Genomic DNA, 27,924 nt, shown 5'->3' on the forward strand with positions numbered 1-27,924 from the left:
CCCGCTCCGGCCGGGTGGGGGAGAAGGAGCTAGCTGGGTCGCCAGCGCTCCCGGGACTTCTCGGCTCCGCCATGCTGGGACCCCCGCTCTTCTTCTTCCCGGGCTTTTGTGTGCCTTTTATCCAACACAGGACGGCAAGGGAAGCTTTTCCTCTGCCCTGCGTCGTTTTGCTAGAGGCGGCTTCACCTGTTGAGCCTCTGCCTCGCGCAGCTGTCAAAAGCACAGGAGCCCTAATGGTCGAAATCTCGCTCTGTTTCCCTTTGCATGCCTCAGCCAGTGCCGGATTTACGTATATATGCTAAACAAGCTGTAGCTTAGGGCCCCACTCTCTTGGAGACCCCGCAAAATTTAAAGGAAAGAAAACCTGGGTGTACATTTCCAAAATATAAGATAAAAAACAAATAAAATAAAACCTACATACAGGAACAGTGTTCTGTGTTGTGTATGCTCCTATGCCGTAAGTAATGGGCCCTACGTGCTCCCTAAAATATCACCGGTTTGCTCATTTCTGTATATAGGGTGCCTACATTTTGCATGGACTGGTCGCATGGCAACAATGTGCAAATGGCTTTAGATACCTATTAGGTCCATAAATTACCATATAGCATATATTCAACACAAAAACAGTGACAATTTGTTGTTGACAAAGGACAGCTGGACATATAAAGGGCCTCACCAAATCTAAACCCAGCCCTGGTCTCAGCCTCTGCGTCCCACACATTCAGGATAATTGAGGGGGGGGGTGGAGCTCAAAAGTGGGCATTAAAGTTATTAGCTGGGCCTGGGCTGGGAAGTCAACCTATTCCCCTCATAGACCTCCCATTCCCGGGACTGATTGTTAAGCTGCTCTCAGAGTTGTAGCTTCTGCAAGGGGAATTAGGGGTCTCTCCTAACAACTCTCAGCCCCTTTAACTGCAGCTCCCAGGATTCTGTGAGAGAAGGCAGGACTGTTTCCAGTGGCATGATACTGCTTGAAATGCGTAGCACAGATGATTCTTTTCTTGCTTATAATGCCTCTGTGATTATTGGTAACCAGTAGCAGGGTGTATACCCTGTATCTTCTGAAGTGTAGGGGGAAGTAAATCACACCTATGGATCCAGAAGTCATTTGTGCTCTGCATAAAATTGAGACACAGCTGCTTTCAGTAACATTTCCAGGGCCTTTCGCTTTGCTTTGTAAAACTAGGGCTTCTTCCTGTTAAGCTACACGCACACAGTTACTAGCATCAGACTAAGCAGGCCCGTGACATAATAAGCCAGAAGTAAAATGGTACGACAAGAGGTCTTTGATGTTTTGGGAATAAAGTTCTGTTACTCTGATATTTTGTAGCTTCCCCATATAGTACAGAGCTTTTGTTGTCAAATAACTCTTCCCAGTATAATGTTGTTCCAGCTATGTTGCTGCTTAGAAAATTTATTCCACTGTGGTCAAGGTTGTTCCCTTTAAACAGGAAGAGTTTGCTGTTTACCTTTCCAATACAGTGACAAGAGTTCACCATCGACTAATTGTGCAGTTTGATAGATCTCCAGCATAGATCCCTGGAGATCTTGTTCCATTACATCAAGTGTTGATAATATTGTTCAGCCCAAGGACCACATTCCCTTCTGAGTAACCTTCCAGGTCATATGCTGGCGTGAGCACAGCCGGAGGAAAAAGTGGGAGAGAGCAACAAATACAAATTTACTTTTGTACAGTAGGCTAGCTTCTACAGACACCTCTAGTTGTCCTCCATCAAGACAAGAGGCATTGTCAGGGTTTGCAGTTCTATAGTTAGAACTGCTACGAGAAGCAAACTGCTGGGCAGCACTGGCTGAACTGGAATGAGGAACCAAATTTAAACTTTATTTGCATACAAGTTGGTGGGAGAAAGGGAACTGAATCAAGCCTCTTCTGCCTGCAGAGCTGCAGGCTTAACAACTCTCTATTTATGAAGGGTGTTTATAGGGGACCATTCACCCTGAGTAAAGCAGGTGACAATTGAGCAATGACTGAAAGGTACTATATTATTTTTTAAAAAATAATCCTCAGGCAGGCTGAAGTATAACATATTAAGGCAGCAAAGGATACAGTCCACAAGATGTCACTGTAGGACTACATCAACCAGTTAATACTCTAAACCTAGCTCATGTTCATCTCTGCAGAAGGCAGTTTCTGTTTCAGCATGTAGGACCACCCAAACATTTGTATTTCTTTATGCATCTTCCATTTAATTATATTAATATATTTTGTTCTATACTTGCTGTGCACCTTGATGTTCACTGTATATAACAGCACAGGATACATTTTTTGTAAAATATAAATAAATTTATATATGTGAAAGGCTGATAAACCCAGAAACAACTTAGCAACACATTACTTCCTAGATAAGCCCCTTCAATGTAATATTTGTATAACTTCCAGGTGTACCCTCAGTGGATTTATGTATATATGTATGTATGTAGCCCTAGGTTGGCAGTATCTGTGATGCAAAGAACATTACTCTGGTTATATATTCAAACTTTAGCTGTTGAAAACTAAAGTACCATAGGTGGTAGTAAGGCTACAATATATATGTGTTACTCACTTCAGCTTCACTGATAGCTCCTAAACTAAGCGAGCACCATGTCTTAGCAGAACATCTGTTTTAACTATGCCTCCTTTTTGGCCCAATACCAAGCATATGACCGACACCAGACTTAGGCTAAGAAATGGGCATCCTGCCATTGATTGTTTTAGTGGATAAATGTCACTTTCCCAAATATTCACAGTATTCATGCAAATGCACTTAACTTTTTGCAGCTTTCTTTGGAAGGTCAATCATGAGGTGCTGATGAGCCATGACTTGACTTCCCATCTCTTTATTTTTTGTTTGAAAAGACTACAGCCAGAGGACCCTCCAAACTGGATCAGGATAGCAGTACAGGGGGATTTCATCCTTTTTCCTTATACTTCTCTATGTAAATTTGGCTCATTGGCGAAATCTTAGATACTTCTTCTTTGGCAATCAAGATTGTCTTCCATAAACACAGTTTTAACAATGAGTCTGTAAGTGACTGTGGAGGCCAATTCTGGATCCACACGTCCTTCCACAGTGGGGACATTGGTTTCCGGGTGGGAGTTGATCACGGTATGGATTTGCCAAGCGTGCCTTCCTCTTAGCACATTTTTTCCTTGTATCCTGAGTTTGAGTGTCTTCAAAGCCCATGACACCTTTGGTAAAGGCTGTTCTCCAACTGGAGCACTCACAGGCCAGTGTTTCCCTGTTGTCAGTGTTTATACTACCTTTTTTTTAAGATTTGCCGTGAGACAGTACTTAAAGAGTACTGGGCCCTTAGTTGTCTCCAGTCAGTTTTAAATACAGATGCAATAGTGGTCAGCAATCCAAATAGTTATCAGATCAAACAAAACAAGTTTCTCTTTAAGTGCCATCTCAAACTGAAAGCTCTTTGTGACTCTAACACTACGTTGTCACACTTCTCAGGAAAAGCAAACTGCAAATAAGATAACTCCTGTGATCTTGGAAACTTAAGCTGAAGCCATGAGTGCTCAGAATAACTCTTGAGGCTATAAACTCAAAACAGGTACCTGACAGTGTTCTTTGTTTTATTTTTCAGCAGTAAAGTGACTGCTGCAATATGGCAAATGTCACAGCAAACCACTCCCTTGATTAAAGGCTTGATGTGAACACACAAGAGGATTAACCATATTGGCAAAGATAAATGGATGGTAAATGGCTAACATTCTTTACCAGAAGGTTATTTTCATTAGTTTATTGTGGAAAAAAATATAGAAACACCAACACTCATAACATTCAATAATGGGGGGGGGTACATTACATTTTAAACTCTTATTACGGACTGGAGAAACCTGTGATAATTACCAATGACAAATATTTGCTCTTATATTATACTTCTGAAACTATGCCATGCCAACAGACCATTTGCCATACAGAAGCAAAGGCAGGGATTTGTGTCATTAATGGACCTGGTTCTTCTACTACTTCAAAGTATTTTTTTGTATATAAATTTTATTTACCATCTCTTCCCCCAACACAATGGCTTGGATTCTAAGTTGCTCTTCCATTTGCACAAGGGGTGGTGATTTCTACTGGCTTTTCCTTCCAAACAGCATATCCCACACCATTTCCAAAGGTTCCACAGGAATGGATTTCGAGAGAACGTGGGGTGTTGTAGTGGAAAGTGGGGAGCAGGAAAGCCCTGTTCCATTAATGGAACTGTTCTATTCAAAGAGAGGAAGTGAGGATTCAAGCCAAAGTACATAATCAAGCAGAGAGATCAACAACATCTGAACTTGGAACCAGTGAGTTGTGGTTCTCACCTACCACTGGTGTCAAACACCTCTGATGAAGAGCACAAATGACACACAGGCCTGGGTACATGTCTTACACATAGTATATCAGAATGGGATGAGGAATGTGTGTGTGTAAATTGTTGTGCATACATACACTGACAAGCTGCTGCCAACAACCACTTCCTCATATATGAACAAGCATTACAACCTATATATGGAAATTGCTCTATTTCCTGCACAGATATGATCCTGGTAGTTTGGTAATATGTGAAGCAGTAATAAGAATCATGAGCTGGTCATAAGCACCAACGCATGTTAGATGACAAACTGTCAAGAAGCATCATTGTATCATTGTTCAGCAATACAGTTAGCAAAGATAAGTAGTAATTTGCAAAGTATTAGCCTAGTGAAAACTTCATTTTTAAAAACACGGCATTGACAACTGAACAGTAAGGTATTGGAATTGGAAGTTTACATTAACAGTGTGTATGTATTAATATTACTCAGAACTGTCAGAACTTGCTTCTGTTACAAACAAGCATGATAAATTATTACAGCTTTTCCAGGCTTGTTTTGCTTGGCATCATTTTCAGCAACAGAAAGATAGCATTAAGGCAGGATGTTCAAAGAGGTGAGTAAGGGCCCAAAAATATTGCATAACCTTAGTTAATTAGTTTCTCCAAGGTACATTTATCATTCAAACATTCTCTATTTCTTTTAAGTCCCTTGGAATTTGACGTGTTGATTATAATACTTTTCCCCCCTCTCAGTCGTCACTATTCAGGAAGTGAAACTCAAACAGAAATGAGAAAAAAATGTTACAACATTGAGTGTATGCACTATGACCCTTCCCCAATACCTCTCAATTACAAAGGGAGATTGAAGTGGGTCTATAACAATAAAATTTAGACTATAAACAGTGCCATTTGTGAGAATAAATAGCATTACAAAGTAGATTTCGCACTGACCAATGAGCCTAGTGGGCTTGTAAAGTCACTATCTAAGAACATTTTTTATATATATACAAATTATTCTGGTTCTTCTTCTATCCCAAAACATAAGAAATTAAAAAGAAAAAGATACTTCTAATAAACAAATCAAAAGTAACGAAATACTTTCTTACAATTCTACAGTTCCCCTCTCATTTTTTTTTTTTTTTGCCATGAAGTTTCTAAGTAGTTTAGGAAAGCCCATCTTCTTGGTCAATTATTTCAGTTTTGCTGGAGAACACATCAGCTAACATATGTTTTGGTATCTCAGACCCCCTGACTTTTAATGTGTAGCAGGCATTTTCCACTTTGGCCAAACTCTGTTTCAAGGTATAGAGTTTTTTAGAAACTTCATATGGTCCAGTGTTACCAATATAGGAAAAGCCATCATAGATCTGGCGCAGGAACTGGCTCAGCTCAAATGGGGTATCTATGTCCCCATTGCCAACACTGTTAATGCACATCCGCATCAGCTCTCCAGTCAGATCAGCCACTCCCAGGAGGTAATCTACAGGAGTCACCTTCAGGCTTGAAGTGTTATGTTGCTTGTTGTGACAATCAGAAGACGGCTAGCAACAAAACAGAATACAATGGATAATTTAGAAACCAGTGAAATTGCAACTTGTTAAAGATAATTCAGAGAAACAACTAGTTATATAAAAATAATTCTGGAAAGAACATGGTCTTTCTTTTGAACCAGTCAACACATGGATATGGTTAATGTATGTCTCCCGTTATTTATTTGCAGCTAGGCAGGTATTAATCCCTATGTTGTGCCCAATTATTAACAGCTTAACCATAATGTGGTTCTCTACTATTTTCCCCAGCAGGTGTCCTGTGTCTTCAATAATAACATGGCTTCAGCTTCAGGCCAGGAAAAGCTTCACCTACTAAATTTTTGCCTGTCATGTGGCATTTAAGTTACAGAAGTGCCCCCACTCCACAGCCGGCAACTATACCTATTCTACATTCAGATACTTGGGTTGTTTGAGTTCTTCTTAAATGATACTATTATACTTATATCATTCACTCACATAGAGCTCTCAGTAGTTTCCCATCCAAATTAGATAATCCACTTTCTTTTATTTTTTGTTTGTGGACAACAATGTCTTCATTTGCAGTGCATGCACGTCTACTGGGTGTGCACGCAAATGTTTGCTTTAAGGTCTACAATTCCTCTAATTAACAAAAACGTATTTTACAGATTCCCACTCACTACCATGGCGAAAACTGAGGCACAAATGGTCCAAGAGGATCAACTTGCTGATTAAAGAGGACGGCCAATGTTACTTAGGCAGGTGCAATGCAAATGACTTGGGTGGTATCCAGCAAAGTTTACCCAGAGTAGACAATTAAAATTAGCAGGCTAACTTAATAGGTAAAGGTAAAGGTACCCCTGCCCGTACGGGCCAGTCTTGACAGACTCTAGGGTTGTGCGCCCATCTCACTCAAGAGGCCGGGGGCCAGCGCTGTCCGGAGACACTTCCGGGTCACGTGGCCAGCGTGACAAAGCCGCATCTGGCGAGCCAGCGCAGCACACGGAAACGCCGTTTACCTTCCCGCCAGTAAGCGGTCCCTATTTATCTACTTGCACCCGGGGGTGCTTTCGAACTGCTAGGTTGGCAGGTGCTGGGACCGAGCAACGGGAGCGCACCCCGCCCCAGGGATTCGAACCGCCGACCTTTCGATCGGCAAGCCCTAGGTGCTGAGGCTTTTATCCACAGCGCCACCCGCGTCCCGCTAACTTAATAGTGTTCATTAATTTCAGTGGGACTAACCTGAGTGAAACTTTGTTGAATACCACACTTCGTCAGTTTCAAGCAAAAAAAATACACAAACCCATTCAAGTTCCAGGAATCCTGGCAATTCAAAGGAATATCTGAAAAAAGGTATTTAATAGAACCAACAGTCTCCAGCCTTGACACATGGGATAGATATGCCCCTTCTAGTCAAAAATCCTACAGCACACAGACAACTACCAAATGCAGATGGGCCTTCACAAAAAACACCATGAACATTTAGTGTGGCATTAAACCCCAGAGGTGAAGGGGTTGGTGAAGAAGTGAAAAAGAAAGCAAGAGAATACTTGGTTTAAGGAAAGAAATGATGGTGCAGCTTCACACACAAGGAAACAGTGCACTGAGGGTTTCCAGTAGCAACAATTTACTGAAGCTTATTTCTGACCAAACTGCGGGAGGCAGTGGAAGACAGGCGTGCCTGGCGTGCTCTGGTCCATGGGGTCACAAAGAGTCAGACAAGGTTCATAATTTCAAGGTTCATAATTTAGGGTGAGTAACATTGTAACACCAACAGAAATGATGGAATGAGAGCCTGAGCCTGCTTTGCTGTGTGTGCTCAGCCCAGAAAATGCCAAAATTTACTTCTTGCATAAATTATGCAACTGCATACCTGCATTTATTTCTTTTGCATAATTCATTCTGTTTCTTTTTGTCATAGGGTTAAAAGGGAAAGAGGAAGGCCCTGAAACATCTAGGGAGTTTACAAGGGGAAAACAAATTTCATGAAGCTAAAGCCATGCTGTTTCAGACTTAAATAATAGGAATTTCCTAATATGCGAGTAAGGGATTCTATCCAAGAGTTATAGCAGGCATCCCCAAATTCGGCCCTCCAGATGTTTTGGGACTACAATTCCCATCATCCCTGACCACTGGTCCTGTTAACTAGGGATGATGGGAGTTGTAGTCCCAAAACATCTGGAGGGCCGAGTTTGGGGGTGCCTGGTTATATATAACCCTAGATAAGCTTCTTTCTAGGGGGACTGTGGGCTTCAAAAATGCTGTGATTGTGGCAACTGCTGAAAATTGGGGGAGGCAGTTTACATGAGTAGAGATCCTACTCTACTAGCTGTTTCTGCACAATTATCTCTAATTCCTTCCTCCTGCAACCCAGGTCTTAACTGAAGGTCCACTGGCTGCCAGAAAAGGGCTTTTCAGGGCGTTGTAGTAGGCAGGATAGGGTGGGAAAGGCTCACTGCCCTGTACAGTAAATTATGGATACAGCCCTATGTGTTTACTATAAATAGCCAATGCTTCATCTCCACTAATCATAATGTTCTAATTTAAACCACAGTTTCTGACTATTCCCTACTATATTTTATTTGGAAGGATTGGTATAATATATGAAAATAATTGGGGTTTTCCTGTCCTAAAGTAATAAATTATCAACTTTTGTACGTTACTATACTGAGCTGCAAGTATCCGGAGTCTTATTTTTCAGAAGACACCTGGACCTACAAAAAGTAAAACACTTGACTTCTGTCTAAATACTCTCCATGAGTCATCTGTAATAGCAAAACTGGGTATGCCACTTGTTCTTGTAGGAGTCATGTAATTTCCCATGTCAACAGCTCAAACTGTACAAACATTATGATGTATGGTTAGAGTTAAGGATAACCAAGATGTTAAAACATCAGGGTCTGAGATGACTCGGCGTGCTTATCTTTCACCTATGACTCAGTTCCAGCTTTTCAAAGACAGTATACAGCTACTTGCTGCAAACAAGCAAGACATTATGCAGCTAATTGCTCAGGCTGTAAAGCTATATTTTTTAATGCAAGTCCTCAGGAATCAAAATCAGTTCTAATTCATGTATCTTAAATGTAGGTATAATGTATCGGAGACCTGCAAAATTTACTGGAATTTCCTTTGAAAATGTGTAACTTATAATACTATTTCATGGCATTTCCAAAAGATGTTAATAAGTGAAAGCGCTGGAAAACATTAAGATACCTTCCCTTAAGAACAGCCTTGCTAGAGCAGACCAATGGGCCTTCTAGTTCACCATCCTGCTTCCCTGCAGCAGCCAACTGCTCTGGGGGTACCAAATTGCTATTTTTAAAGATGAAAGTTGCAATAATCTGAAGGCTTAACAGCTGCCTAGGCCAACATCCATGTTGTAGGATTGTAGGGACTGAATTGTTCATCAGTAATTTTCCAATAATTTCATTAGCGGGGGGGGGGGGGGAGAGGGAGAGAAAGAGAGAAAGAAGGGGAAAAACCCTCCAAGATTACATATTAAAATACACTAAATAAGATAGAAATGCCAAGTAATGGACAGTTTCTGTTAAACACAATGGGTTTTAGCTCATTAGAAAGCCAACAAGTATTTTACTACCTTTGCTTCTTCCTCTTTATCTTCTTCTGAAAATATCAGTTGCCTATTGATCTCCTCTATACTAACTAATGACCGAGTTTTGATAAAATACTGGAATGAGACAGCTTCCACATATTCCTGAAGACCTGGTTAAAGTGGGGGAAAATAAAACAAATGACATTTCACCATCATCCATAATTACTATGAAAATTATTTCAGTAATATTCTAAGGGTTCCTACAAAGAGTGTGTCAATTATGCAGCCAAGAACAGAAATGTGGATGAACATTTCATAAATAAAAAAGCACAAAGGGATCCATATCTTACACTGAAATATTATTGTCCCTGTACAGCAAATGGAAGATTCATCATAGCACCATGCATGCTGCAATTCCTTATCTGCAATTTACAAGTTGAAGGGGAATATTCATGTCACTTGTGCCAGGTTTAAATGGGTAGGATCAGGCCCTAAAATTACTATGATGTGGTTAACTGTGTGCTGGATTGTAGTACAGTCGTACCTTGGTTCTCGAATATAATTCGTTCTGGAAGTCTGTTCAACTTCCAAAAATGTTCGAAAACCAAGGTGCATCTTCCAATTGGCTGCAGAAGCTTCTTGCACTCAATCAGAAGCCGCGTAAGCCGCGTCGGACATTTGGCTTCCAAAAAACGTTCGCAAACTGGAAAACTCATTTCCGAGTTTGTGGCATTCAGGAGCCAAAACGTACAAGCACCAAGGCGTTTGAGAACCAAGGTACAACTGTATTTGTCTATAAATAATTATGCTGCTTATAACTATGGGGATTCATGTTTTTGTTACAACTGCTTGGCACACTTTGACTATGATAAATGTATAAAATATTGTACAACACATCAGTAAGTCTGTTTCTTCCACTAGTTAATCAATTTGATTATTTCATGTTCTCAGACTGAACCCTCACCAGACTGTTTCCTTCTGAAAGCTGCTATACACCTTTTCTACTGCAGGCTTCTTTGCCATTTTAATGACATTTTCTGTCCTTTGTAACTGTGGCATGGTTTTTCTTCAAATTCTTGAAGACTCAAAGAGAATTTGTTGCTTTCTACTCACAAGGCAAAATGTAGATCTTTTTAAAACTTTATTCTCAGTTAATGACATGAATTCTGTGACTAGCCAGGTGTGTACCTAGCACACAACGAAAACTCTATGCTTCATGAAAGTAGAAGAATACACATACCCTTTATATACTGGTATGTTTGGAAAATGCATTACCACGGCATTTAATAGTGGAGATGACTGAAAAACAGGCTGTGGTAAATCTTTTGAAATGCCTTCATCCCTTTTGGACTTAACAGACTATTTTACTTAGAACAGGGCAGAGAAGAAACAACCTCAACTTCAGGATCTCATGAATAACTGAGGGCAATAAATACTGGGCAGCTACCAGCAGTAAACCTTATCAGTGAATTTCTCTTCAAAACAATGCCTTGGAAATAGCTACATTTTGGGGTAAGGCATCTGAAAGATGAATGATCCTGTCACTTGCAAACTCCCAGTGTCCCTATACGTCACTCAGCTGCAGATTACATCTTTCTCATTGCCCTCTCCTTCTACACTCAGCACCTCTTTACCATTGCCAAAGTTGCCAGCCTCTTTTCTCACAAACTCTAGTTGACACATTAAACCAAAAAGGCAGTTTGATTGTGGGTCAGGAGCTGTATATGGCTGAGCTGAAGTACTCGCTATTTTTAGTAATATCAAAACGGGTTTCGTCTTGACCATTTTCCATACACTCACTTTACATACATGATTGCAACCTTATGCAGCTGTGGGGAAAATAAATAAATGGAGAACCAGGGAAACCCACTGGTGGCCTCTCTCCATTTACTTATTTTCCCCCCTACCCATGCACCCAACAGCTTTTCCTTACTTACCAGGTCCTGGGAAGGTCTCGGTAGGGCCCTGGGAAGCTCCCAGAGACCTTGTGCCTCCTTCTGGATAGGTTACAGGAGGGCTCTCTGAGTGGCCAAGGGCGCTTGTGCAACCTTCCCCAAGTCCAATAAGCAGACCCCCCACCTTTCAGAAATGTTTGCCTATTCATCTCACACTCTGAAATGAAAGGCCTTGTTTGGATATAACATTACAAGAACAAGCCCCAGTTCCTTGCTGGCATGCCTGTAAGGAGGAGGAGATCAAAAGCTTTTGCTATACAAAGGCACCTTGGTTCTCAAACGCCTTGGTTCCCAAATGGCCCAAACCCAAAAGTGTTCTGGTTTTTGGATTTTTTTCGGAAGCTGAACATCCAATGCAGCTGTCAGCTATTGTTTCCAGGGCGCCTACACCAATCAGAAGCTGCCCCTTGGTTTTTGAACATTTCAGAAGTCAAACGGGCTTCTGGAATGGATTAAGTTTGGCGCTTTTGCTATTTTGCATTTTTATTTTTGAGGCTTTTTTGGTTAATTTGTTTTTGTGACTGTGTGGAACCCATTTCAGCTACTGATTGATTGATTGTGTGACTGTGGAAATGGATAAAAGCCCCCCATCCAAACAATGGTAAGAAATGCAGGTAAGAAAAAATAATTATTTTTATTTTTATCATCTACAATACTGTCTTATTTATTTATAGTAGAATACATTGATTATTGCTTTCATTTTATGGATCAATAGCCTCATTAGAGAGCAAAATTCATGTTAAATTGCTGTTTTAGGGGTTGCTTTTAAAAATCTGGAAAGGATTAATCCGTTTTGCATTACTTTCTATGGGAAAGCGTGCCTTGGTTTTGGAACTGACTTCCGGAACAGTTTAAGTTTGAGGACCAAGGTACCACTGTATTTTTAACTAATTGTAGATTAGCACACAGTCTGAAACAATCCAACTTCCAACTGCCTCATGAAGCTCTGGGCAATCCCCCCACCCAAAAAAACTGAACAACTCTGGGCCATCTCCCCCCATTTTCTTAATTTGGAGTCCCCAAAAATGGGAGTCGTCTTATACACGGGGGCGTGTTATATATGGAAAAATACGGTATCTTCATTGAGTCCTTCAAAATAAAGTCAGGATACTAACAGCTGTTCTAGACTTACCCTAATGACTACTGAACTATGTTTTCCTCATTATAATCAAATAAACTAGACATGAAATACGTGCCTTTTAGAAGTCCTCCACAAAAAGCAGCTTGAAAATGACATTTAGAATGACCTAAGACCTTGACATAAGGTGTTTTTAATAAGCAGGTAAAAGGATGTTTAAATATATTATATTGTAACTTAATGGAAGGACATCCGCTACTTTCAGCAAATAATCCCAACGGTGAAAAAAAATCCATCCCATTTCACTATTCCATCCAACAATACCTTCCTCCTCCTGCTCTCAGTTTTGGGTCGTTTCCAAGAAAAGGATTACTTAAGGATCATGCTGCCAGTAAGAGAATAGTTTATAAGGCTGCCTTTGTGTAGTTTGTTTTCCCTGAGTGAACATTGGGAAGGCCAATTAAAAATCCATGATTGCATCTGCCAGCACTTCCTCAGATATTAAAACAGACTAAAAGAATAGTAAAGAAACGTTGACATTCCGTCTCAAAAGTGCGAACTTTCAAGATCCATCTGGTCACCAGTTCAAGTTGATGGTACTCCTATAGTCTTCTGCGCCTCTTTTCTGTTCTCTCAAATAGCTTTTTAAATTCTACTCTATATACATATTACAAAAGTGCAGGGTTCTTAATGCTTCCAACAGCTTATCCATGATAAAGATGACAAGGAGCAACCAGCAGGGACAACAGTACAACTTTCAAGAAAAACAAGGTCTTCAGAATTTTATATTCTCCCTTTTCTTGATTAGGACAGTGTATTTTTTTCAAAGACTTCCCTCCAAAATTAATCTGCATTCAGTTTTCTCAATAATGAAATACAGCATTCACATATGATTGAAAATAGACAAATTAAACTTGTCCATTTTGGGAAGAACACTGCAACATAGGAAGCTGCCTTATGCTAGTCCGACCATTAGTATATTTAGCTCAGTATGTTTACAATGACTTTCAGCAACCCTCCAGGGTTTTAGACAAGGCATTTTCCCCAGCCCTACCTAGAGATGCTGGGAAATGAAACTGGGACCTTCTGCATGGAAAGCAAATGATCTACTACTGAACTATGGCCCTTCCCCAAACAATGAAATAGTTGGAGCAGGAAGTATAGGAAACCCAGTATATGTCACATGGCTCTGCTAACTTATCTAAGACCTTCATAGGGTGGCAAGAACTTTAGCAGAAATATGTACCAAAAAGGAGGCCCTAAGAGTCCTACAAACAAGTCCCAGAATAAGGATCCAATATTTAAAATCTGGCAAAGTTGCCCCCCCCCCCCCGCATACCCTGTGCAATTTACTCCCTTGATCTCATTGCAATTACACAGCTTACCTGAACAAATGCCACGTTTCAAAGTAGATTAAAGCTAGTGCTTTAAAGATAGATATACATATTATTAATTTTAGTTATATTAAGTGTTCCTTTAAAATAATGCTTTATGTTTCAAATATCACAGCTGCTAGAAATCCAGTGCAAAAAAGACACTGGTTAGATCATGCTCCTGAGCAGCATAGGTCTCAACTAAATTGCAAAAGTATGTTTAATTTATTATAGAGATGCTTGCTTGCATGTATGTTAGTTTGCTCAATATCTCACTACTTGACCCAAGGAAAATGAAGTAGATCTGATGGCAGTCCATTAAAAGATTATTTAGTATTTTAAAAGAAATGATATCAGAATGGCCAAAACCCCAAATAATTTGAGAGAAGCAAATTGGAATCTACCAAGATAGCCCACCTGTAACATAACAAGGGAAAATGCACAACTATCCCAGAGCAATGCTAATTGATACAGGGGGGAATTACTTTTAAGTAATCTGTGTAGAAGTCCTTAATAATGATGACATTAGTTTCTTCAGTAGTCCAATGAGGAAACTGCATTTCCACATTTGGAATCTCATCTCTGTTGTCAGAAACAGCAAGAAGAAGAGCTTATTTAAATTTTTCGCTACATCCTGTTTCTTTGTTATTCAGTGGTCTTAATTTTACACAGCAATCCAATGGACCTTTTCAAGGAATTCTCCCTCTTCATGAATTTAAGATATTTTATTCCCCAGTGAGCCTGGGAAATAATTTGTAATTTACATTGTATCACTTATTACATTACTAGTTATTTCTGGGTTACTGCTGCACTGTATGCATACTGCTATGAAAACCTGCATACAATATACAGTCTCGTTTTTGTTCTAGTTACTTTACAGCAGGGGCAATAATTTTTTTCTGTTGAGGGCCGCATTCCCTCAGGAATCTGTCAGGGTGGGTGGGGTCATCAATTTCTTTCTCTCTCTATCACTCACCCCCCTCTTTCTCACATTTCCTCCCCAACCAAAAAAGGAGGCTGCTAGGAGATAGGTAGAGATCTAAGCTGATTACTTGCAGAGGGCTTTTGAAAACAGGCTGCAGGTCACACATGGTCCTAGGACTGCAGGTTGCCCACTCCATGCTATAGTTCCTAGAAATCAGTATAAATTTGAAGTCTAGGAAACAAATACAGTAAATATTTGCCTTATTATTTCAAACATATGTGAAACTTCAGTCTACCTCATTTCTGCAGCTCTCATATATTCTCTCTCCTAGTTTTCTCTTCTCTTACTCATACCTGATGGCATCTCCTCTTCCCCATGTTCTTTTAGAACAAGGGTGGCAAATTCAAGAGTTTGTTTCAAGTGGCCTGGCAACTCTCCAAAAGTCCTCTTGCCCTAAACTTACTTTGCAAAGCTCTCTTCTCCTATAGCACTCAGGAAACAGGAAGGAGTGCCCCTTCCTTCTAGCAGGGAGGTTCTTGTCCTCCTAGCTCAGTGCGAGGATGTGGAAGAAAACCACTCTTTCTGCTCTTCCAATAAATCAGAAACCCCTCTGCTCCCATTCCTCAGCTGATCATCAGAAGAGCAAGAGGATTGTCTGAGTGTGTGTTTATGTGTGTATTCAAGTGTGTATTGGCAAGTTTAGCCATGCCCTTCACTGGCATGCAAGCCTTGGAGGGCTGGGCCAACCCTCAATGCAGCCCTCAAGCCAAAAAAAGTTTGCAATCTCTGCTCTAGAGCATTTCCACTTTCAGACTCATTACTCCTATCCTAGATTTTTTTGCCTACTTTGTCTTAATAATTGTTTAGCTCAATCACTGCAGCCCTGTGACTGCTTAGCATCTTAGTGACAAGCAGGCAGTTTAAGCAGTTAACTGGCAAGGCCTTCATCCCTGGAGTCACCGCAACACCCCTTTCTGAACTACATTATAGATAGGTACCATTCTCATTGTCAGAGTGGGCCAAGGGGAGGAGGGATGAGTAATGGAAGTAAATATACCTACAATGGATGAGTCTCGTCTTTACTCACCAACAATTTCTCAGTTATTAACATAGCCCTAGTCATAGCCATGAGTCTTTTCATGCATTATCTATTCCAATGTGCAGCTTATCATACATTAAGAAAGTTTTGGTTACAATAGATCTCGTTTGAATGCAGGACATCGAATTTAATGTCTTTCTTTATTTTTATTTGTATGCCATCCCGAAACAAAGCTATCTGCGTGTCTTACAATAAATAAGTAAAAGCTATAGAAATGAATAAAAATGTAAAATCATTAACATAAACACAAAATTCACTACACCCCAAAATTAAAAACGTATTTTTAAAAAAGAGGCCCAGAAGTCACAGTACAACTGGAACAAGGAAGGTATTTATTGCTATTTTACACCTGGAAGCCAGCATCAATTTTCTGCTTTCCTAACACTTCTTCAATACATATTATTCATACTGTCAAAAAGGGATGTTTCAAATATGCTATAAACTAAGAGACAGGGATTCTATAGTACAAGTGCTTTGACTTCAAAAGTTATCACAAAAGAACACTATTCCTAACCAGATGCATGAGTAGCTCTCTATTGTTGTTGTTTTAAACTAGTTATTTCAGTATCTCTCTGTTTGCTTGCATAGTCATCCCTTGGGACAATCTGTACTGTTAAGAAACGTGTAGAAAACAGGCATCCTTTTTGTTATTGTTCAATTATTAGTACTACACTCAGCGTTTGAGCTCATACAAGTATCCTTTGGGGAAATGCTCTGCGTGCCATTAGCACTATTCTTAATGAGGGAAAGCAGAAAACTTCTTTTAGTGCTCTGCCAGAATTGTTTTATCTTTAAGTCAAAAGAACAACGGCTTGGAGTAACCCCAAAAAAAGCATTTCATAACTACAAATGGCAAACAATACTCCCAAGGATCATATGTCTATTTATAGATTTACAATTATTACACCAAATACATGCACATCCCCCAGCAGGTTTGTTTGTTTAAATGGAGCCGCTACTGTAACTCAATAAAATAAAAATTAATTTAAACATTTTCCACAGGAAGGCTGATTGGGCCCCCTGGAACTATTTTAAAGAGATGTATAAGGGAAGAAAAAGAAAAGGATATTTCATGTCTGGTTTTAGGCCGATGGACAACATTTGTAGGAAGTCAAATGTTAATTGTACAGACTGGGTTTTTTAGATATAAATATTTGGTTTCTTTTTTACTTAGTAGAACACTAATGCCATGCTTGACAATATATTCAAATTTATGTTTTTGCATACGGATTTTTGAACTGAGTAAGGCAGGCATAGGCAAACTCAGCCCGCCAGATGTTTTGGGACTACAATTCCCATAATCCATGATAACTGGTCGTGTTAGCTAGGGGTGATGAGAGCTGTAGTCCCAAAACATCTGGAGGGCTGAGTTTGCCTATGCCTGGAGTAAGGAATAGAACGCAGTACTAAAATGACAAAGAGAAAACATTTTGCTATTATGAAAAGTGAATGTTTACATTCCGATACTGTAATTGTCTTATTGTATTTATATCTCACATAACAATAATGACAGAACTCTGCCACTGATTTTATCTCCAAAGCATATATAAATCCTTAGGATATCATTAATTTCTCAGAAGGAGAACCTGGGATGAGATTGGCATTATTTATCTATAGCTTCTTAATGTTCTCTGGCAGATCCTTCCTTGATTTAGTTCCAAGTCTTTGAATGAGAAGGGGAAACAGCTGTTGCATAGAGAAAGCAAATGCAGCCTATTTGGTAATTATATTTTGGTAAGAGTAGCAGCAAAATATTTCTCCTCAGCTAGGCATCCAGGCAATAAGCATGAATTTCTGCCATTCACTTCTTCATGATCCAACGTCTTCACAAACTTAGTCCTTGCTATTGCTTCATCCTCTTTCTTTTTGCTCTTAACTTACTAGTACAGTGGTACCTCAGGTTAAGAACTTAATTCGTTCCAGAGGTCCATTCTTAACCTGAAACTGTTCTTAACCTGAGACACCACTTTAGCTAATGGGGCCTCCCACTGCCACCGCAGCATGATTTCTGTTCTCATCCTGAAACAAAGTTCTTAACCCGAAGTACTATTTCTGGGTTAGTGGAGTCTGTAACCTGAAGTGTCTGTAACCCAAGGTACCACTGTATTATGTTAAGGCTAAGCCACATTATCAGGTACTATTTCTCAGCTTCTTTCATTTTACCTTGCTGCTTCATATGCTTGGGGCAATCTTTCACTATTGATCCAACTGGTTTCTTTTCATATTTAAGAAGATACTGAAAACCCATCTATTCATTCATGTTTCTCATTCATGGTCCCTTCTTATACCTACTGACAATTGGCACAGTAACTCTCTTTCATCTGAATTCACTTTCTCTCATATCTTAATTTATTAGACTGTAAGTCTTCCAGTGCAGTCATATCTCTTAATTTTTGAATGGTGCTGTTGTATGCTGGTAAGTAAAATTATGATGACACAATAATTCACATGCAGTTGGTCTGAGTGTGTTGAATGGATTGCTCTGTCCCCAGTTTTTCTATTTTGAGATTTACCCATTACCCACCTGGACCAAGTTGTGATAAAACTTTACAGCTATTTTACATTCAAACTGACTTGAAAGCCAGAGTCCAAGATAGAGGTCTTGTCACATTTGCTTGGATAACCTTCTCAGTTTCTTAGATGTGACATGTTGTTTTAAAATATGTGTATAATCATAAAGGTAAAGGTACCCCTGCCCGTACGGGCCAGTCATGTCCGACTCTAGGGTTGCGTGCTCATCTCGCTCTAGAGGCCGTGAGCCGGCGCCGTCCGAAGACACTTCCGGGTCATGTGGCCAGCGTGACGAAGCTGCAGCTGGCGAGCCAGCACCAGCGCAGCACACGGAAATGCCGTTTACCTTCCCACTATAAAGCGGTCCCTATTTATCTACTTGCACTTAAGAGTGCTTTCGAACTGCTAGGTGGGCAGGAGCTGGGACCGAACGACGGGAGCTCACCCCGCCGCGGGGATTTGAATCGCCGACCATACGATCAGCAAGTCCTACGCACTGAGGTTTTACCCACAGCGCCACCTGCATCCCATGTATAATCATATGATTTATTAATTCTTGCATATCCTGGCTGATAAGAAGAAAGAGAAATTGATGGGTATTACAGAAGCTTCCCAAGGGAACAGAAAAACGCCAATGCTTAAGGAGGTACCATTAATGAGAAGCATGAATAAATAGATGGCTTTTCAGTATCTTCTTAAATATTAAAATTAACCAGTTGGATCAGTAGTGAAAGATTGCCCTAAGCATATGAAGCAGCAAGGTAAAACTAATCCTCAGCATTTGGTGTTTTTGAGAACTAACACTTTCTCGTCCCCTAACATCTATTTCTTGAGGAAGGCAATTAAACATGTTGTTGCTCTGCTACTCTAGGACTCTATGTACAATGCAAACTTCCATATGTTCCTGGTTCATGGGGTGGATGATCTTCATCTGGAGCTTGACAAGGAAGTGTTTTCTATTTGACGTCTCAGTAGGTTCCAATATAGAAAAATAACCAACTTCTATAGGATCACTTAAATATCCTTGTGAAGATTCCAGGTATTGTATTACAATGGTTATAATCATCTTTATCTGAACATTCACAGAGAGTAATAATGGGAAATGATTCATTCTGGAGGTCCATTCTTAACCTGAAACTGTTCTTAACCTGAAGCACCACTTTAGCTAATGGGGCCTCCTGCTGCTGCCGCGCTGCCAGACCACGATTTCTGTTCTCATCCTGAAGCAAAGTTCTTAACCCGAGGTACTATTTCTGGGTTAGCGGAGTCTGTAATCTGAAGCATCTGTAACCTGAAGCATATGTAACCCAAGGTACCACTGTATTTATATTTAGTATTTAACATCTTCCTAAAGCCAGTAGAAGAAATTGTGTGAAGGTTTACAGTTAAGTGTCATCAATATACACACGGCAACCAACTACACCTTTATTCACCAATCAAGCAACAAAAATATTGGTACTTTACTGATGCTTGGGTGACCAACTGGGTTAGTATTGGTTGAACACCTATAAATTGAGAGTCTACAAAAATAAAAATACAAAACTAATCTTGAATACACAAGATGTGTGCATGTTCAGGGTTTTTTTTAAATTCATTTGCACTTCAGACATCCCTCCCACTAGAAATCCCAAGAATGTTCACATAAAACTCTTATACACATGCAAGTTCTGAATCAGCCAATGTTGGCAACCACCCACAAAAAGAAAGCATTATTGATCCAACTGAACTTGTTTCAAATTACACAGAAAAAGTTCCACTTGAATTCTGTATATCTTTTCTTAGTCTCGCAATGAACTTACAAATCCAAATATTCCAATACAGGGGTGGGGTGTGTGCCCTCTGTAGAAAACCTTCTAGGAGCCACATGCCACAGATGGACGTGGCCTAAGACAAAAGTGGCCAGAGCAACAAATGAATCTTAGCTTTATACAGTAGACTACATTCCAGCCATGCAAAGGTCAAGGTTTCCATGCACACACGCCTCCCTCCATGCAGGCAAGCAAGAGACATCATCATAGTTCAAGATCACATTCCAGTCAAGCAAAAGTAATAGAGGCAGGCACAAAGCAGGGACAGTGAGAGGGGCAGCCTGGTGAGAAGGGGCATAGCCTAGGAAGGGGTGTGGTCCAGAGAGACTTCTGAAGGCCAGTTATAGAGGCCTGAAGTTCCACATCTGATTCTTGGGCCTGAGGTATCCCAATCCTCTTCCAACATAAGCCATTCTGAAGAGACCCAATGTTCACAAGTCAGGTGATGAAATAAAAACAGACCCAACTAATTCAGTACCTTATTTCTTATACAGTACATACCTGGAGAGATGGCTCTGTGAAACTGATACATATCTTCTCCCATCAATTCTTGCGCTACTTGTTTTATCTTCTGTCTCACGAGATCTAATTTGGTCTCAGATTCCATTAATATTTCCTCCCCATTAGGAGCACTGTCAACACAAAATGAATTATTACGTGGTAATACTGTATCTGCAGCAAAGAGGCAAAGGGTATAATGTGCTCAATTAAGCTTAATCCTCTGCCATCAGAAAAAAACTGAATGAATCCATCCAGTATCAGAAATACAATAACAAGAGATGTTACAAAATTCCTTCTATTCCTGAAGTTAAGCAGCAGATGATATCACTTATGAAGCAGAAACAGCAATATCCATACACAAGAGGAAAGGAACCTCAGGGTACCCCAAGGTTTGCAGAAGTACAAAAGAAAGGGGGGAAAGAAAAAACCGTAAAGGGGATGGAATAAGGCAATGCAGACTATTCATGCCCAGTGGCCACAAAGACTGACTAACTGGCACAAAACACAGGGTGGGGAGGCTATTGGGGAGGACAGCATAGCTGGCCAACTGCAGAGTAAACAGAAGTACATTTTTTCTAGCTCTCAATTGTAACATAAATAATTGTAACAAATTACAAATATAAATTCTTTGTATACTGTAGCATAATTTTTATGGACTGGAACCAGCTGATATTTCAACAAACTCAGCTGACGGATGTGGAGTTTTGTTTTTTTAAAGGAATAGAAGATCTGTTATTACAACTCAATGAGAAACATCAACCAATATGGTGAAGTATCAAATATTCACACAAGCTCTTATTCATCTACACTTCTCAATACTATCATCCATGCCGCTGCATCAGCTGTGATTACTAGTACAGCAATGTGGCCAAATAACTGATGCTCACTTCCACTATAATCAACTCATTGTCTAACAGCGCTAAGCTAGTCCAGACAGTGCTGTTAAAGCTGTCAACAACTACTGTTATTCACAGAAGCACTGCCACAAGATAGACTAGGATGATAGAAAAATAAAAAGCTTTCTCAAGGCCAAATGCAGAGAACCAGAGGCCCTCCAGATGTTGCTGGACTACAACTTCCACCACTCCTGGTCACTTGCTACCCTTGCTGGAACTGTTGGGAACTGAAACTTGGAGGCTTCTCACTCCTGATCCAGGCAAAGCCTGCTGTAACATGTAATGAGATAACCTCTTTATGTAACAGATTCTCATAAACCATTTTCTACCATGCATACTCTTTGATATGTTTACTTGAAGGATCACAAATGGCCCTAAGGAGGCACAGTAGAGAAGAAAAATATTTTGCAGTCCACTGAATGTCCTCAGGGATGAGACCAGCCTAATCCCCTTAGGGAGGGAATTCTGTAATTGGGGCACTGCCACAGAAAAGGCCCTACTCCAGGCTCCCATCAGCCAAACCTCTTTTGGTGGTGGGACCTTAAAAGGATTACCAAACAGTGTTGCACAAATGCAGCTAGATAAAACATATGCCTCTGCAGCACTGACAGTCAGCTTTAGCTTTTCTTTAAAGATATACAGTACTGGGATAATGCAGGCCCTAGGCTCACTGTTTTTCATTTGATTTGATTGTCCCTGGACTTGCAGTACAAATTAATTTCCCACTTGGTTTTGTTACAGTGAGCTAGCAAAATAAAGTAAGTTTATGGAAAGTTACAGTGCATGTTTAAACACAGCAAAGAAATTAGATGTTCAACACTGCAAGACAGTAGACAATAGAAAATAGGACTCCTGAATTTTTAACAGTGGCAAATTTAATGGGTCCCACTTTCCGCACTCCTGGACAAAAAGGCGCATGTGTCCCAACTCCAACTTTTACACAGCTGTTAAAGAAACAGGAACCCTTTCCTCGTTTGCATCTGGTTATCCTACAGAGCAAGCATCAAGAACATTAAAAAGCTACATTAATTACTCACCTGGTAATCCTATGCAGTAAGAATATGACCCTTTTACTTTCAATAGTTATATCACGACTAAGTTTCACAAGCCTCTCATATTTATCATGTTTTGTATCAAGTTCCACCTGGAACGCTAAAGAGAACAAAAGGCAGAGAAGCACGTCAGTCAAGCATATGTTGAAAGTATCACAAAGGAGCATCCACCAGCAAGCCAGAAAAAGTAGCAACATTTCTAATAGGTAAATATTTAGGTGTGAGCTAGTTACACAGAATAGCATTCACATTAGTATTCAAACTAAGCTTGGAAATCTTCTGTGGAACCAATAATAACTAAGAGCTTAACTCTTGTCTTTGACAGAGCAAACTATTTTACCAATATTGATTTCATTGGACTCATATCAATTCTGACACACATATTTTTTTTAAAAAAAATCACAGATGCAAATCAGCTGCTTCTTTTCTCAGTGCAGTTTCTCAAGTGTGTGGAAGTGTGGAAGTGAGCGTTCAGCACGAATCTGACAATACACAGGAAGAGTTTGAAGCCATATCTACAATCACAATAGCAATTTTTACAGCTACCAACTGTGAAAATATATTCAGACTGTTTCCACTAGAGCCCTTAGACCTCAATACTGTACATAAGAGGAAATGCAGTAAAGCAGCCAATTTGCATATGCAAACCAGTCCACAGGCCTTTATGCAACTGCCTACCTTTGAAGGACAAAGTCATAGCTGAAGGAGGATTAATGCTGTCTTTTTCTTCTCTGCGATGACCATGAGGGAAATTGTCATGCTTTCTTTTTCGGAACTCACCTGTTCCTAGGAATATGAAAGAAAAGAAATGAGAGATAAACATCATCAAATTGTAATCTCAAGAAACAAAGGTTCACAAATTTTGGCTTGTCAAAATTATGCTCGCCATCAACCTTGCCCTGAAGTGTTGATCACAAGAGCTAGCTTCTGGGGCAGAGTAATGTCAAAGCCTAATAGAACTCTAAATGCAACCTTCTTCCCAGCTCTAGGTAGACAGTTTGAGAGCTCATTCTTGTACTTAAAAAAACAAAACAAAAAACTGTTATATGTACTGCCAATGCTAAACTCTGCACTTCAGTTCATTAGTTTGCATACAATGTTAAATTCAGGCTACTGGCCTGAAAAAGATGGGTCTCATGGTATTTTTTTAGATGTGAACATTATCAAGAATTACTGAGTGCCTCAAACAAGCCAATGGTTCTTAACGATACAAGGCTTTGTTTTGATTATCAATATAACAGCAAATAGGTGCCTAGTACTTTTTACTGGAATATTGGTTTTCTGATCTCTTACTTGAATAATGTATCCTACATATGTCTCTCAGGGATTAAATCTCACTAAACTCAATGGGATTTATTTCCCAATATCAGGCCTAGGACTGAACTGCAGCCAGTAGTTTTCCTTGTACTGTAAAGCACTGTGCCCTTTCATACGAGGCTGCCTCTGAGTACTGCCAGTTGCTGGGAATCACAAATGGAGAGAGTACACTTGCATTCAGGCCCTGCTTGCGAGCTTCCAAAAAGTATCTGGTTGACCACCGTAAGACCAGGAGACTGAGCTAGAAAAGCCAGTGGTCTGGTCCAGCAAGTGTTTCTTATATTATGTAAAAGAAACCCCCAAGGGTGTTGCTACACAATTGAACAAAAAAAAATATGTTATGCTTAGCACCACATTCCATAAGTCCCCAAGGAAGCAGGTGATGCTGTGGTCTAAACCAGAACCTCTTGGGCTTGCTAATTGGAAGGTCAGTGGTTCGAATCCATGCAATGGGGTGAGCTCCTGTTGCTCTGTGCCAGTTTCTGCCAACCTAGCAGTTCAAAACCACACCAGTGCATGTAGATAAATAGGTAGTGCTGTGGCAGGAAGGTAAACAGTGTTTCTGTGCATTCTGGCTTCCATCAGTGTTCTGTTGTGCCAGAAGCACCTCAGTCATGCTGGCCACATGACCTGGAAAGCTGTCTGTGGACAAACACCAGCTCCCTCGGCCTGAAGCAAGATGAGTGCCGCAACCCCATAGTTGCCTTTGACTAGACTTAACCATCCAGGGGTTGTTTACCTTTACCATACCTCCTTAAGTCCCAGGCCAGTGCCTGTAGCACAATTTCCTTTCCCTTTCCTATAGAAAAACAGAGCTGGACCCTGGCTTTGGCAACAGCTGCACTGCTGTTATCATTTTCAACACACCACCAGTTTGACATGTAGTCTACCACTAGCTTTGCAAAATATAATGAATGAGCAACTAGCAAGTCTGCACTTTTTAGAAGTGCAATAGACATTCCTATATATATTCCTAAAGTAGTAAACACTCCAAAGGTAATGGGTAATGCTCATCCAACTAGCATATGATAGGATAATGTAGGCATAACCTCAAGTAACCTGGAGGGTTGCACAGGGTCACAAAAGGACATTCAAGTGTGAACTTGTACTGTCACAAAACAGCACGGGCAACTATACTGCTTGACGCAGTGAAGCGGCCACCTTTTCTTGCAGGATTCTTAGACCATACTTGTAACAGATACTCGTTACTTGGTTTTTTGCTTCTCCCTCACCACCTTTTCTGCGCTGGGTCTTGCATTTCTGCCTCTCAACCAGCTGTCACAGGTGCAAGAGCCTTTCCAAAAGAGGCGATGCTGGAAGACGGGGAGGGGGGGAGAGGAAGAGAGAGGGAGACTATCCGAACACAACAAGGTTAAGAGCGTCGGCCTGTTACTGGGGGCCGCGGGCGCTCCAAGTCCCCACTTGACCATAAAGCTCAACAGGCGCCGGGCGACCACCGCCTCGCAGCCAAGCTCCTCGGGGGAAAGGCGGGATAGGAATGGAATAATACACTGGCATTTGGGGGCTAAATGGGCGAAGGGAAGAGGAATAAGGACAACGGGAGCGAAAGTTCAAAATAAGCTGACTGGGGCGCGGGGCAGGCGCGGATCGAGGGCCGCCTGAGCCTCTCTCGACGAGGGAGGCCCGTCCCTCTTTCCCCCTCAGCCCGCCGCTGCCGGCACCTTCTCTGCCGCTCATGTCGCCCGCGCTCGCGCCCCGGGAGGCCTCCGCTCCGCCCCTTTCGAACTCTGAGGGCGCCACGCGCAGCAACCGCAACGGACGCTGCAGCTCCCACTTGAGGGCGGGTCGCTCGGCCGCCGCTCCGTTTCCTCAGTTTGCCAAGACCTTCCCGCTCTCTTCTCGCCGCCCTCCTCTTCCTCCCCCCCACCGCCGCCTTCTTTCGGCGTCCTTCTCGAATTCCTGACAGCAGAGTTTAATTTCATGGCGCGCCGAGCCCGCCACGTCTTCGGCATAGTCTCCCACCGCCTCAGAGCAGAGGGTGGGAGCCGGCCTAGACGCCGCCACATCTTTAACTATTTTTTCGGGTAAGGAAAAAGACTTTCCGAAGCAGGCATTCGATGCGGAGCCACATCCCGCGCGCTCTGCAGCCGCTTCAAGCCCTCTGGCCGAGCAAGGCATTGTGGGGAATGTAGTTTTCGTGATAACGTGTCGAAGGGGCCTCTCTGAGCCATAGAGGTAAGAAAACTTTAAGGCGGGAAGCGCGAGTTCCTCCTAGCCCCTCTTCGTAAAAACTACAGAGGCTTGTGGCAACCTTGAAGACCAACAAATCTGTTGATTTCATGATTACGACCTCAGGTGTACGGAGCCAATCCCGCTTTACATAGCTCCGCCAAACGAGGCCAAGCATTTCCCATGAAAACATCATTTGCATCTTAGAATGTCCCGGGATGCAGGAATTCCGCATCAGGGGTTACTGGGTAGACAAATCAGCACAGGAAGCGTTCCTTGAAGTCTGAAGGAACAACTGGAAATGCAGTTACACCAACGCATTGCACCCTAGACACTGCTGCTTAGAAGTCCATACAAGCCATCTCAGGGCTCACCCACACCAAAGCATCACAGATACCCTTGTGGGATTTTGGGGAGGCAGAAGAGGTTGGTGACTAGTGCCTGCTGCTGCACCATTACTGAGGGAGCACTGACTGACAGCATGCTCAAGTCGAGCAATTCTTTATTTAATTCCTATGGATGTTATTAAAGTTAGTAAATGTTCTAATCATAACGGCTGTAAAAATTCCTAGGCATGCTTACTTCAAAGAAAACATATGTAGAATTAGGTTGCAATAGCTGACAATTAGCCAGCAATTTTTAAAAGCATGTCTGGATGTTAACCAGAACGTTGGTGGTTCAAGCTCACCCAGGGATGAGGATTTCTGTGTTGGATTAGATGACGCATGAAGTTGCTTCCGACTATGATTCTATGACTTTTACGACATGCTGCCTAAGAAAATACCTGAATAGCCTATGTTTCACCTAGCATTGCTGCCGGACTTCAGGCAGACTTACTTTCTGGCCCTCCTCCTTGAAATCTTTTAAGGGAGTTGAGTGAGTTTCCTACCAGAACCCCCCTCCTTGGCATTGTGTTTCTATTATTGTGACTAGAGTTGGGGGAGAAATTAGATTCAGTTCACATTTCAAAAGGCAAACCTACCTAATCCACACTTTCCAAAATAATACACTGACCAATACACAGTCGTCCTTCAAAATTTGCACTTAACTTAATTTTACTGTGTAGTTCTCCAACCAGTAATTTGTACATAAATGCATGTACTAATGTGAACATATAAATATGTTGTATTTGGGAACATTAGGCTAATTGCTTTATATTAGGCAAAATTAAATACAATGTTGTGTATATCAGGAGAAATTCATACTAAAATGCTGATGAATTGTCATGGAAAAAAAATCACAAACTGATGTGGAAATGTGGAGAACTTAAAATAGGAAAAATGAGAAATGAAGATATCAAAATTAACAGATTTACCCATTAATAATTGTGACTTACTACTTCCAACTTCTCCTCTTACCAGGGATACTATTATTAGCTGTAGGAATGAGTGGTGGAGGCAGAGAATACACAGTTCTTCACCCCGTTTGTCCTTCTCATCTTGTTCTCTTACACTCTGTTGGCTGGCTCTGACCTGAAATGATTCCCTACCCAGGAAAAGTGTCAATAGGGGAGAAGCAGCTTAACTTTGTCTACTGGAGAAGGGTGTTTCAGATCAAGTTGTAAATCCCATGTAGGGTTGCACTGGCCAGGAAACAGCCTGATCTACTCCTGTGCCTATAGCAGCAACTTACCAGCAGAAATCAGCAGGTGAAGTTTTCAACAGCATAGTTATGAGCATTATCAGATCCTGCTGTTTTTAAAGATACAGAGCAAGGGCTGATCAAGAAGTTGGCAAGTTTAGGGGTTTAAGGGAGCTTATGAAGAAGTATGCACAGGATTGCAGTAATTTTGTTCATAAGCAACCCACAGGTAGTCAAAAGAAAAATTTTAAAAAGTTGCTGCACACAAT

At 41.0% G+C, this 27,924-nt stretch overlaps 1 protein-coding gene across 4 annotated transcripts; it reads right to left on the bottom strand.

Annotated features, from left to right (window-relative positions):
• Window positions 1-3,735: 3,735 nt before the first annotated feature.
• On the bottom strand, window positions 3,736-26,563 carry TSNAX (translin associated factor X). 4 transcript variants are annotated; one of them, XM_083433930.1, is made up of 6 exons: window positions 25,567-26,563; window positions 23,246-23,353; window positions 22,553-22,667; window positions 20,620-20,750; window positions 9,415-9,539; window positions 3,736-5,849 (listed from the first exon to the last, which is right to left on the bottom strand). In XM_083433930.1, the coding sequence occupies exons 1-6, from the start codon at window positions 25,580-25,582 to the stop codon at window positions 5,472-5,474; spliced, it is 873 nt and encodes a 290-aa protein (XP_083290056.1). In that variant the 5' UTR covers window positions 25,583-26,563; the 3' UTR covers window positions 3,736-5,471. The 4 variants fall into 4 exon arrangements, with proteins under 4 accessions (XP_083290056.1, XP_083290059.1, XP_083290057.1 ...); XM_083433933.1 differs by having other exon boundaries at window positions 25,120-26,563; XM_083433931.1 differs by having other exon boundaries at window positions 25,046-26,563.
• Between the last annotated feature and the right edge of the window lie 1,361 nt (window positions 26,564-27,924).

This window comes from Podarcis tiliguerta, assembly GCF_965153285.1.
Source record: "Podarcis tiliguerta genome assembly, chromosome: 3".
NCBI lineage: Eukaryota > Metazoa > Chordata > Lepidosauria > Squamata > Lacertidae > Podarcis > Podarcis tiliguerta.